We start from the raw sequence: 14,077 nt of genomic DNA on the forward strand, positions 1-14,077 counted from the left end.
GAGACATATGCAATCAACTATGTGCTAGGTCCTATACATGTGACACAACTTACAAGGACATTGAGAAGAAAATCTCATTCATTCCTAGAAAAATCTATACTAGAATAATGAACTGGAACTATTAATCTAAAATTAAGATGCCAGTTATCAATAAATGTAATTTCACATTTAATGAATGTTACTTGTGATATTCCTTCTTCAAATTTACAAGGATTGAAGAGAATGATTTGTGTGGCCTCATTTCCTTAAAACTATTAATGGTTTCCTTTGCTCATTAAATGTCCCGATAGCATGTAATAATATTTGCTTTAATTCCATTGACGGTGATTTACACCAAAAGCTACCATCATCATTCTAACCCACAAAGAGCCATTATAATCTTTACATACTGGAAAGTCTCTCATAAAGAATTTCAGAATTGGGGCAGGCATTTGGCACAGGCATTATCGACAACACTTGTGACACCAGCATCCTGTATCGAAGTGTCTGAGTTTGAGCCACAGTCCTGCCTCCTAGCTCAGCTTCCACCTAATGTGCACCCTGTGAAGCAGCAGGTTATGACTCAATACTTGGGTGTGGGAGAAGCGGATTGAGTTTCAGACTCCTGTGTTTATCCTGGATCCGCAACAGCTGTTATTGGCATTTGAAGAGTGAACCAGTGAATAAAAGATCTGTCTCCCTCTGCCTTTAAAATAAATTCTTAAAAATTTGTTTAAAGAATATCAGAATTGGGGCTGTCATGTGGTATAATGAGTTAAGCAGCCGCCTGCAATGCCAGCATCCTCTATGGGTGCCAGTTCAAGTCCTTGCTGCTCCACTTCTGATCCAGCTCCCCGCTAATGAGTTTGAAAAAGCAGCCAAAGATGGCCCAAGTCCTTGGGTCCCTACCACCAATGTGGGAGACCTAGATGAAGCTCCTGGCTCTTGACTTCAGTCTAGTCCAGCCCTGGCTGTTGTGGCCATTTGGGGAGTGAACTAGTGGATGGAAGATCTCTCTGTCTCCTCTGTCTCTCTCTGTCTCTCTAACTCTGCCTTTCACATAAATAAAATAAATCTTTAAAAAAAGTATATCAGAACTAGGATGAAAAATTTCTTAAATCCTATCTCCTAATTATCATCTTTCCTTTTCTCTTTATCTAGAGCTTGAGCAACTTATGACACAAAATGCAAGTGTGAAGGTATGTGCACCAAATCAGGCCAGCAGAACTCTTTTGCCCAGCGGGTTGTAGAGCTGGAGTGTTTTCCAGCTGAGTTTCTGAACACTGATTCAGGAGATTTATCGTGACTTCTTTGCTTCCTGCCCCAGTGCCTCTCGGTATCCCTGCTCAGCACAAACAGCTGGGCCTCAGCGGTAAAAGTGAGCAAAAGGCACAAGCAAGTTAGGTAAATATTTAACAGTGTCAACTGAGTGTGTGTGAGATAAAGAACATAAAATCAGGGAAATGGGAGTTCACACGCACATTTTAAACTTCTTAACTTGCTAATAAGAGCAACGTCTAAATCCGTTGTAGTGGGAAGATCATACACAACTCTCCTGTCTACCTATCTGGATTCTAAAGTTCTTAAAGGTTTTTTTCTTTCATGTTTACTTCTACAGAGTAGGTCTTAATAAATATTTACTGAAAGAAACTCCTAAGTGAATGAATGAATGAATGAATGAATGAATTGTACTTTATGAAGGATAAGCTAATAACTGAGAAAACAGGACCCAGAAGAAAACTGAAGGCATAGTAAAGTAAATCTCACATAGCACATTGGCTTTCATTATTCAATTACTGTCAATAATTCCTAAATTCTGGATTTCACTATACTAAGAAATTTAAATATGACTTGAGATGCTAATGATGTGCAAGTAACTACCTTTTTTACATCCAATATAAATCTGGTCTGTTCTTCTACCAAAGAAATCCCACAGCTTATGTTTCCACTGTGCCATTCACAGTTTCCACACAAAGGCAGCAGGATGCCAAACTGCAAATGAGAGAAACTATGCTGTGTTGGAGTAAAACTGGCCATAAAATGAATGCTGTCAGAGGCACGCAGCACAGACGGTGCAGCACAACTCTGTGAATGTGCTTGCTCAGTCATCTAAAGACAGCACAACTTCCAAAACCAACTTTTTCATTTAATAAAAATAAATGCTTGCAATGGTAGTAAGAGTCCTTGAAGCAAGCGATAAAGTGAACTTAGTGCCTTTAAGATTCACATCTGTAAGATGTGAAGTAAGGAAGAGCACACACCCCAACTTCTGCTCACAGAGGAACACAGCCCTGTGTCTGTTCCCAACCACAATGAGCACAGTGAGCTGGGGCCCAGTATAACTGTGGGCAGGAAGGAGGAGGGAAGCAGGAAATCCCAGGTAATGAAAAGGACTGAGATGCCCTAAGTGTTTGGGAATACGATGGGCATTAGAACTCAACAAACACATCTTGTCTACATGATGCAGACACAAGGAAAAGAATGTACTTCTTGGAGCCCTTTGTGTCTGCTTGGGGCCTTGTGATTAGGTCTGAACAGAAGTAAAATGATTCCCTCACAGGTCAGAGCATTTTATTACCAGAATCAGTATCCCAGAGATCTCTCTCTGTCTTCTTCCACAGTGAAAGGCAGTGTTTGCCATGGAAGTTGCTCCAATAGCCTAGCTACACAAAGAGACACTGAGTGGATCCACCAGCACCCTCCACAGTGTACACACAGCCTGCCTGAGAAATAAATGCATGTTAAAATGTCACTTCTAATTGGCTCCTTTGTTATCACTTAGCCAGATTCATCCTGTCTCAATGTTCCTCCCTTGAACAATGTGCATCTTTTCTTTGTTCATCACATTATGAGCAGTAAATATCTTTTCAGAGCTGAAAATTCTCACAATTATTTTGGGTCAGAATTTACTGTGTAAAGCAGTTGAAGAAACCACGACAAGTCATTACATTTGTTCACTTATATATCACAGTCTGTAGAGAAAGTTCCTAGAAATGAAGAGCCCATTGCTAGAAATAAGTTTGTTGAGGCCGGCGCTGTGGCATAGTGGGTAAAGCCACCACTTGCAGTTTCATCATCCCATATGGGTGCTGGTTCAGTGCCCGGCTGCTCCACTTCCGATCCAGCTCTCTGTTATGGCCTGGGAAAGCAGTAGAAGATGGCCCAAGTCCTCGGGCCCCTACATCCACATGGGAGATGTGGAAGAAGCTCCTAGCTCCTGACTTTTGATCAGTCCAGCTTCAGCAGTTGCAGCGATCTGGGGAGTCAAATAGCAGATGGAAGACCTCTCTCTCTCTCTTTCTCTCTCTACCTCTCTCTACCTCTCTGTAACTCTGTCTTTCAAATAAATAAATAAATAAGTCTTTTTTTAAAAAAGAAGTGTTTGTTAGAATTTTTGGACAGTCCTAAGGAAAGTATCAAGTTACTCATCAAAGGAAAATGTGTCACTTTTTAGACATAAAGCTACAATTTCTTAAATATATAATCCAGATACTTCACATATATCTATAATTACCTAGTTGATTCTAGAATTTGTTACTTATATTGCTATAGGGTAAAAAATACATTTCTTGTATTTTAAATTAACCATTATATGGTAAGAAAGAGGATGAGATAAAAATTGTAAAATCCAAACGAAAACACTAAAATCATGAAGTAACTCTGTCAAGTCTCTTTTGGAAATTCAGGAGTGTCAGTATTTAAACAAGTTATCATCTATGCGTCCACTGAACATGTGCAACATTTTAACAAGTTCCTCTTTCCAAGCTTGATAGTGTCCACCACACATGGCAGTGGTGTGATTCTGCCATCTAGTGGAAGCAATATAGCACTGCGGGAGCACTATCAAAAATAAGGCCTCAAAGCACAAAAGTCACCTTTTTGTGTTTTGACATTTTAAGTTTTTAAATCTTAAAAGTGGATCTGATTCCCACACAGGAGACCTGGATGAATTTCTGGGCTCTTAACTTCAGCTCTGACCAGCCCTGACCATCCTGCCCACTTGGGGAGTAATTGGGGAGTGAACTAGCATGATACATCTTTGTCTTTCTGTAAATGTGTGTGTGTCTCCTTCTCTCTGTCTCCATTTCAAGTAAATTAAAAAAAAACCTTTTTTAAAAAGTACATCTGAGAAAAGTGATTTTTATATTACAAGAAATGTTATTTACATTAAATATAATATGTAAATCACATAAGCTACATGGGCCACTGATGTGGCACAGCAGGTTAAGCCAACACCTGCAACACCAGCATCCATAAAGAGCCTCTGCTTGAGTCCTGGCTGCTCCACTTCCAATTCAGCTTCCTGACAGTAAGCCTGGGAAAGCAGCAGCAGGTAGCCCAAGAACTTGGGCCCCTGTCACCATGTGGGAGACCTCAATGGAGTTACAGGCTTTAACTGGCCCAATCCAGGCTGTTTCAGCCATTTGGGGAATTGTGGGGAGCAACTGAGACTAGACTAAGTTACTGGAATTAAGACTTATTCTATGCATCTGCTCTCCCACAATATGGCGCTGGGGAGGAGTAAACTTCTACACAGCTCCTTCGCCAATTTGACTGATGAGCTACAGGAGCTGATCCTGCTCCTGATTGGAGGAGAGCAGCGTGCTCAGCGTGTGGGTAGCAGAGTTGGGATTGGTGGAAGAGGACTATAAAGGAGGAGAGAGCCGGCTGGCAGTGTGCCGCTCCTCTGCGGAAGCGGGGAAAGCGGCGGGGGGGTGCCGCCCCTCCACGGAGGTGGAGGGGCCGGCAGCTAACCCGGGACAGCGTCGTTCCTCCGCGAGTGAGGGAATGGCAGCTAACCCAGGAAGGGCCGAGCAGACAAAAGAACAGCACAGGGTCTAGTGTCGTTCCTCCGCGAATGGGGAGCGACATAATGGTGCCGTGACTCGGATATGAAACCTAGGAGGGAAGAAGCAGGAAAATACCAGAGAGAGAGACTAGGAAACAGCCTAGGGAAAAGCCGGATGGAAAAGGTGCCGGAAGAAGCTAGGATTGAAAGTGAAAGTGAAAGCTAGAAAAAACAGACTCAGATATGGACTACGGGGAGAAGCTAGGAGAAATTTAAGATTGAAAGCGAAAGTGAAAGCTAGAAGAAACATAGACTTGGATACGGACTGTGGGGAGAAGCCAGGAGAAATGAGAGAGAAATATTGTTGGAAGAAAGCTAGGAAATGTACCGGGTAGAGAAAAATATAAGTTAGGGAAAATGAAGCCGCGGGGGTAGGCCGAAGCGGAGACGTAAGCTAGGTTGGGATTCGTCAAGTCAGCCCGGGGAGCAAAAGACGGGAAGCCAAACCGAAAGCGGAGATGTAAGCTAGGTTGGCGTTCGTCAGATTAGCCCGGGGAGCAAAAGACGGGAAGCCAAACCGAAAAGCGGAGACGTAAGCTAGGTTGGAATTCGTCAGGTTAGCCCAGGGAACTTAGACTGAAAACTAAACTGGTAGCGGAAACGTGAGCTAGGCCATGATTCATGGATCCGCGGCGCGCAGAGAGAGCACGCGGGACACGAACGGAGAGAGCGCACGGGGCGCGAGTAAATAGGAAGCGCAGGGCTGGCACGGAGGCCATGGTACAGGCGCGAAGGGCCCGGACACCGTGGAGCGCGCGCAAAGCCAGGAAGCTGCGCAGATGAGAGAAGCGAGGGCTGAAGCCGCGCAGAGCCGGGAAGCCGTCGCGGTGCAGGGCGCCGGGAAGCTGCCTCGGGGCGGGCGCCAGGAAGCCGCGGGGATAAGAGAAACAGAAGTATAGAAGTAAAATGAGAGAAATAGGAATGCTGGCAGATAGAAGTAAAATAAGAGAAATAGGAATGCCTGGAGATAGAGAAATACAGAAAAATAAGGCCTCCCAACAACACAGCAATGAGAGGGCTCGGATTAGGTCTGTCTGATTAGTAAGGCGGTAAACACCTGCGGGCGGCTAGCAGAGTATGCACCGCAGGTCACCGAAGACAGGCACGTTATCAACACCAATAATTCTCCCCACAACACGGCAATGAGAAGGCTCGGATTCGGTCTGCCTGATTAGTAAGGCGGTAAGCACCTGTGGGCAGGCAGAGCACAGCGTGCGCTGCAGGGCACGGAACACAGGCACACATCAGTGCCTAAAAACCTCCTCACAACATGGCGAAGAGAGGACCCGGATTCGGTTTGCCTGTTTGGTAGGGCTTGTAAGCACCTGTGGGCAACTCCAGAAAGCAGGGCAGAGTGTGTGCCGCGGGGCACTGAAGACAGGCGCGTATCAACGCCTTAGAATAAAAAGAAAGGGGGAATTGTGGGGAGCAACTGAGACTAGACTAAGTTACTGGAATTAAGACTTATTCTATGCATCTGCTCTCCCACAATATGGCGCTGGGGAGGAGTAAACTTCTACACAGCTCCTTCGCCAATTTGACTAATGAGCTGCAGGAGCTGATCCTGCTCCTGATTGCAGGAGAGCAGCGTGCTCAGCGTGTGGGTAGCAGAGTTGGGATTGGTGGAAGAGGACTATAAAGGAGGAGAGAGACAACATGCACCAGGAATATCTGAAGGAACACCTGAGGAACATCTGAGCAGCCCCCGAGAGAGCCGGCCGGCGGTGTGCCGCTCCTCCGCGGAAGCGGGGAAAGCAGCGGGGGGTGCCGCCCCTCCACGGAGGTGGAGGGGCTGGCAGCTAACCCGGGACAGCGTCGTTCCTCCGCGAGTGAGGGAACGGCAGCTAACCAGGGAAGGGCCGAGCAGACAAAAGAACAGCGCAGGGTCTAGTGTCGTTCCTCTGTGAATGGGGAGCGACAGGGAATGAACCAGTAGATGAAAGATATCTCCCTCTCTCTCTACGGCCCCACCTCCATTTATCACTCTTTCAAACAAATAAGATACATCTTTTTTTAAAAAGTAAGATACAAAAGAATATATAATAGAGTTTATTTAACTTGGGGCAAGCTGAGAAAATAGGGGCCAGTGCTGTGGTGCAGCAGGTTAAAGCCCCAGTTTGAAGTGCCAGCATCCCATATGGCTGCTGGTTCTAGTCCCGGCTCCTCCTCTTCTGATCCAGCTCTCTGCTACGGCCTGGAAAAGCAGCAGAAGATGGCCCAAGTGCTTGGGCCCCTGAATCCAAGTAGGAAACCTGGAAGAGCTTCTGGCTCCTGACCTCAGACTGGCTCAGTTCCAGCCTTTGTGTCCATTTGGGGAGTGAACTAGAGGATGGAAGACTCTCTCTGTAACTCTCTCAAATAAATAAAAATAAATCTTCAAAAAAACCCAACCTAACTATGAAAAAACAACAGAAATGTTTTGAAGATTAATGTTTCCTAATACTTCATTAGCTCTAATTTTTAATGTTAATTTACTGGAAAATTTTTTAACATATTCTGCTATTTAGACAAAATTATCAGTTGCAACAATAAAATTTTCAATGCAAAATAAAACAAAAAAATGAGCTATCTATATGAACAAATGCACATACACAATCATTTCTTAATTTAAAGGAAATAAGATATTCATTATCATTTCTTGTTTTGCTGTTACTAATTTGCCCAGTATTAAGAAATGGTAATTCAGAATAAGAACTATAACTTCTATCTTCAAGCATGATAGTTCTGCTCCTTGTGGTGTTACTTCACTGTCTGGGAGAGGTCACCACAATACAATGATCAGTGCTCAATGACCTAATAGCTCTATTAAAAGCCTAATTATCTACAGTACATAGGTATATCGTGGTTGATTTATTTTTTAATCAGTTTTACACATGTCCACGGTTGGGTAAGTAACTAGGCAACTAGTGAGTAGATAGATAATTTTGAAGACACATTTTAATAGTTAAATTCATTGCTGACAAAGGACTCGTGTGAGAAAGTAAACAAAACAAAGTCCAAAAGGCAAATTCACCCTGGTATTTGTGAGATCTGAGGACTTGTAGACCCCAGGTTGAGGTCTTCCCACCCTGAACTCCATCTGGTGATGTGAGGGAGCTGCACCACTGCCACCCCAGGACACGAGTGCGAGTTCCGACCCTATCTGCATACACAACCCCCATACACCACACTTTCACCCTCACCAGAAAACCAGGCTGTGCAGAGCCAGAATCTGGCTTCTTGGTTATCTCTAGTGTGTTCAAGGTCTGAATGAGCCTCGGCATTTTTTCCCCCAGGGTATCACACCAGCTCCTCACCCTGTGTGTTGAGGCTCTTTGATAGGACAGCCACAGTAGGGTTTAGTAAAGGGTATAAGGATGGTACTGATATAAGCATGGTCTTCAAAAGGACGTTTTCTAGAGTAGCCACAGGGTGGAGACAGAGTGTGAAATGACAGGGTCTAAAAGTCACATGATGATCACCACTGTTCTTATCCTGTACGTCCCAGAGTGTTGCTCTGCAACAGAGAACATCAAACTTCCTGTGGAAGGAAGGAAGGAACTGAGGCCAGCTCTCACATCATGCTTCTGACCCACACACATCTTGTGTAAAACATCAGCCTCTCTGATTCGTGACATCAACTATGGAGACCAACTTGCCCTCAAGAATGAGGGTCTAGCCTTCGTCTGTGTCCATTTGGCAAACACAAGTACATGCCACAAAGGCACAGCGTTATTTCATCATGCACATGTACAGACTTACCATGCTGTTCATTTTTGAAGATGAGGAGCCCGTTCTTTGCTTTCTCAAACTATGAACTTCTTCTGCATTTCCATCTTTGGGTTTCACAATCATCCGGCTACTCCCTGCGGTTCCTTCCGAGGATGACCGCAGCCGCCTCTCTATGAATCTCCCTTCGCGATAGGGACTGAGGCTGCTGGCAAGAACTATTAAAAGAAAAAGAAGTAAGTAAGAGTACTAGAAGACAGTTTTTATACATGTTCCATTGCAAAAGAATGGAAAACAGTGCCATTCGCAATTGTTTATTACCAGAAAAGCTTTAAATTTACAGAAAACTTGAGTTCTCTTAGTCACATATTCTTTCCGAAGCCTAAAATTGTTGGAGTTCTCCTGAGCTGCTTCACAGCTCACATTAGTCACAAAAACACAGCCTTCTTTCTTCCTTATTGTGTACAAAGTCTGACCATTCTCTGCTATCTCCACAACTAAGAGCCTGGGTCAAACCCAGCCTCGCTTGCCAGGGTTCTCACAATACTTCCTAAGATTCTTTCACCTCTGCCTACTCCCACCTACCTCACCACCTCCTTCCCCACCACAAAACCTAGTTTCTGCCCGGTAACCACAATAATATACTTACAGCACGGTGAGATGGATGAAGTTCACACCTCAGGACATAAATCTGATGTTTTCAAATGAGCTCCTCTTGTGATTCAGCTCTCACCCCTGCTCCGAGGGCTGCCCTGTTCACCTGTTCACTATTGCAACCCCACCTTCTGCTGCCCTCCCCTTCCTGTATCTTGCTAATGCCACACTGGATCTCGTGCTGTTCCTGGAGCATATCTGGCATGCTCCAGCCCCACAGCCTTCGACTCACCTATACCAAAACACTTCTTTGAAACATCTGTATCACTTACTCCCTGAGGTCCTTCAACTCATGGCTAACATGTTACCTTGAGTAGCAGCCAGCTCATCAAATTTAAAAATGCAAACAGCCACCTTCCCTTCTCTCTTCCTAACACTTCATTCTGCCTCACACTTGACCTCATCAGTTATCATCATCTCACGTGTATTTATTTGTATGTTTACTGTCGGAGTATCTGTGACCAGTAGAAAGCAAGCTTCATGATGTTAGGGATGATGTCTGCTTTGTATCCTTTCTGCTAACAACAGTGCTAAAACAACAAACACTTACAGAATAAATGACTGAACTGCTCTATTTAAGTTCATCTACCAGCTTAAAGGCTTTGGGTTGAAATTTATTGTTCCAAAACATAGCAGAGGTCTTAAAACAGTGTTTTAAGCAAAAAAATGAAAGTTATTTCTATTATTAATTGTGATATTAGTGTGTATCTAATACATTCAGATATGCATTAAGTACTAGCTTCAATGCTTTATAATATAAAATAAATTTTGAATTACAAATTAGTGTGTACAGCCACTCTTTCTTGCATAAAATACAATTACTTAATTGGTTTTAAAATTTTAAACTTCCAAACTGTAAAATTTGCAAAAGTAGCACATAAATATTCCCACAGAACAAAGGACAGTATACTATCATCTTTTCCTTGTTGATATCACCAAAAACAGGCAACGCACTGTCAAGTCAGTGAAACTACTTTAATGTGTTCAATGGCTTACAGTTAGAATCACAACAGTAGATAAATTTTCACCAGGATAATTGGTAATTCCCTACTTTCCATAGAGATAAAAATACATAGTATTCAATTAGACATTGAGAAAAGTTGCCATTGTTAAATAAGATTAGATTTATCAGGAAAACAGCATTTCTACCTTTCCTGTGTGTCGTGTCTATAAAAAAGAAGTCCACTCTGAGGTCCTTCATTTGCTAAAAATATGACCTTTTAAAGTTACTTAACTTAATAATAAACTGTCATAAACTACCACATAAAAATTTTGTGAGGATTAAAATGAAATAGAGCATGCAAATTTCTTAGCACATTAGTTACATTTAGTGTACACTTTAAAAAGGTAACCACAACCATCATCATCATTATCATTCTCATTATTATATTTTAGTTATTTGTAGATATAACAAATCAAGAGTATGGACATGGCAATCAAGTTAAAAAAAAAGAAAAAAGTAACAAGGTGCATAACAGTGATTGTGTATCAATACACAAAATATTTTAAGACATCTGGGAAATGAATTCTTGCATTTAAAACTTGAAAACGGCCATCAGCATAGATGGACTACTTATATAAATCACATAATTCTATGATTCTTGATATTCTTCCACTTAACTTATTTTGAATTCTATTTACTAGTTAAGGTAAGAATATATAATACAGCATAATGGTTAAGAACCTGAGCTTTGGATTCCCATAGTTACAATTAAGCTATGCTACTTGCCAGCTGGATGAAACTGTGGGCTTAGATCACACTTGTGAATAAAGGAAACATTCTACCCTACCTCATGGAATTAGTATGCTAGTCAATTACTAATTCACTTTGTGACTTAGAACATGTAACTTATCTGTGCTCCAATTTTCTTGCCTGCAAAATAGCTTATAATAATAGTAGTGATTTCACTCTTAAAAAAAAAAAAAGGTTTATTTTATTTTAAAGAAAAGTTAAAGAAAAAGAGGTCTTCAATCTGCTGGTTCATTCCCCATCTGGCCATAACAGCCAAACTGGCCAAAGCCAGGAGCTTCTGGGTCTCTCACATGGATTCAGGGACCCAGCACTTGAGCCATCTTCACTACTAACCCAGACACATAATCAGGGAGCTTGATCCAATGTAGAGCAGTCGAATCTAGGCAGCAGCTTAACACTGCTATGCCACAGTGCTGGCCCCAACTTCAGTCATTTTAAAAAAAAATATTTTTTATTTATTCAAAAGGCAGAGTTATAGAGAAAGAGAGAGAGAGAATCTTCAATCTGCTGATTCACTCCCTCAATGGCCACAACAGCCAGTGTTGTGCTATGCTGAAGCCAAAGGCCTGGAGTTTCTTCCAAGTCTCTCAGGTACCCAAATACTTGGGCCATCGTCCACTGTTTTTTCAGGCCATTAAAAGGGAGCTGCATCTGAAGTGGAGCAGCCAGGTCTCAAATCAGCTCTCATATGGGATGCTGGCATTGCTATGCCACAATACCAGTCCTAATTTCAGTCATTTTTTAAATTAATGTGTGCAAAGTACAAGAAAAGTATTTGGGATACAGTGATCATTTTCAGTATTAGGATAATTACCATTAGTAGTAGTAGTAGTAGTTATAGCAGCAGTAACATAACAACAATTGCTAGCAGTAATGGTATCAAAGAATTAAAAATAATATCTAATAAAGCCCAGGAGATAATATACATTCAAAAGTTTGCTTGAACTGAATTTTATGTTAAATAACAGAATTTTCTTGAGCCAGACTGGAATGATTGGTGCACACACTTTTTTTTTTTTTTTTTTTTTTTTTACACAACAAGGTTTGATGTCCTGGATTATACATCTATACATCTAGTTCATTTCAGTGGCAGGGCTACTAGAAGCAGGCAGGGCCTTTAGGCTCCAAAGGACAGGATTTTTAAATCTTGAAATTCTTTGTATCAATAGAAAGGAACTGTTTATGCTGATGCACAGATCTTGGTCAGTAATGAAACCACTGTTAACACAGGAAATAGAACTTAAATTATACAAATTATTTTTATGGTGATTTTGGCTGCAATATATCCATTTCATTAAGAAATACAGATACTTTCATAATGAACTCTAAAAATGGTAGTTCTTATTTTAGATAAACCCACACTGCAAATAGAAGTAGTTTCCTTCTACTTTCTTCTCAGAGTCAGAGTCCCAGTAACACAACAAGCAAACTAAACAATGTTACTGAATTATAATTTCAGCATAACACAATTGAGGCAAGTTCAAAACCAAGTTGCATAAAAGTTTAAACTAAATTCTAAATACGAATGAATCTAGGTGGTGAAAAACAAGGCAAGTGTGCTTGCTATTCATGAGATGGAGGATGACAATAGAATACATTACAATGAAAATCATTTCATAAAACTTATTTTACAAAGAAAATCAGCATACCTTTGGCAGTATTTGCTTCATATCCATATGACGTTTTGTTAAAAATATGATGATCACCAGAGGAGGGTATTATCTTTGAATCGGAAATAGGATGGATCCCTTTAACACGTTCAGCTATTGCTTTATGTTGCTCATAGAAGCCCCGTTTCCTTGGGGAGCTTGTGCCCAGCATTGCCTCCCCATTGTGTAACACCATATTGTCCTCTCTAAGCGTATCTGCGGGTAGACGAGTCTCTGAGTTGCTCACATTCCTACCGCGCAATTCAGTGACCTGCAATAACACTTCTTTCTGACTAGCAGCAGAGGTTTCAGGTAACGACTGAGATTCAATGCCACACCGACCCTCTAACCTGTATTTCCCAGGAGACAAACTCGCACAGGGAACTGTTCCCGTGAGTTCTACTGCTGTCTTTGTAACAGCAGCGGGATTGGGAGAGAACTGAGAGGTAGACTCATTGTGGTCAGAGTTGTCACAGTGGGATGCCAGGCTTCCACTTTTAGGAAATACGTCCGCTTCAGACACGGAATCTTCAGTCAAGGCCAAAAATTCTGAAGGTGTCTGAGCTGTGGTGAGATCAGCAGAAAGCAAAGGAGACTGTAAAGAGCTTCCTGCCTGTTCTGTGACATCCAAAGAACAAGATGGAGACGCTCTTCCTAACACAGGTTCTCTCTCTTGGAACTCCGTAATCTCCAAAGAGAATTCAGGCTGCTGAACCAAAGAAACGGATTGGCTCTGTGGAACCGGCTTAGAAAATCTGTAGTGCGATGAAAAAGACTTGGGGAGCAGCTTCCTGGTTGACTGCTTAACAGAACGTCGAGTCTGTTCTTCCGTAAACCCCGAATCATCCCCTTCGCTTTTGCCAGAACTTAGACAATTTATAAAGACATTCTTATTAGTTGAGTGCTCCTTTTCACGTTCAAAATCCTCTGTCAAAGATCTTGTTATCTTCTTATTTCGTGAACTATTAAAACCCACAGAATGTCTTCCCCTGGTTTTAATATGGTCGTCTAAACTCAGTTTCTGCATGTTGCTGTGGCCAGGTTGAGCACCATTTGAAATACTAAGGCTCTGGTTGGCAGGTTCTTGCTTAGGTTCACTCCCCTTCTTGTGGTGGAAACTAATGGAAGGAGCACGGAATATGCTTCTGCGTTTCCCTGTGCTTCCTGAGCTTGAGTTTGTGCTGGAAGGAGAGGAACTGTGCACACCAACTGTATTGCTAGAAGAGGGTGAAGAAGGAAGAGAATCATTTCTTCTGCTAATACTCCTTCTGAATATTGGCAACCGGGAAACCAGGGTAGATCTTCTAGATCCTGAGTCCCCCATTGGGACCCCCAGGCTTGCACTGTGATATCCAACTTCGAAGCCTGAGAACAGTTAAAACAAAAAGACATTAGACTAAATTGTAAATAAGGTATGTTAACAACAAATCATTATTTTTAAGACATAGAGCAGCATTTGGTTAATATTAAAACAATAAATATTTT

At 42.1% G+C, this 14,077-nt stretch overlaps 1 protein-coding gene across 7 annotated transcripts in view; it reads right to left on the minus strand.

Moving 5' to 3' along the window:
• CCSER1 (coiled-coil serine rich protein 1) overlaps positions 1 to 14,077 on the minus strand; it is a 1,459,660-nt gene that overhangs the window by 1,265,292 nt on the left and 180,291 nt on the right. For all 7 annotated transcript variants that reach the window (XM_051819560.2, XM_002716991.5, XM_051819561.2 and 4 more), the window contains exons 2-3: positions 12,593 to 13,957; positions 8,570 to 8,754 (exon numbers count right to left, since the gene is read on the minus strand). In XM_051819560.2, the coding sequence (XP_051675520.2) occupies positions 8,570 to 8,754; positions 12,593 to 13,916 (1,509 nt within the window). In that variant the 5' untranslated portion in view covers positions 13,917 to 13,957. The remainder of the gene's footprint in view (positions 1 to 8,569; positions 8,755 to 12,592; positions 13,958 to 14,077) is intronic.

Source organism: Oryctolagus cuniculus, chromosome 8 (genome assembly GCF_964237555.1).
Source record: "Oryctolagus cuniculus chromosome 8, mOryCun1.1, whole genome shotgun sequence".
Taxonomy (NCBI): Eukaryota; Metazoa; Chordata; class Mammalia; order Lagomorpha; family Leporidae; genus Oryctolagus; species Oryctolagus cuniculus.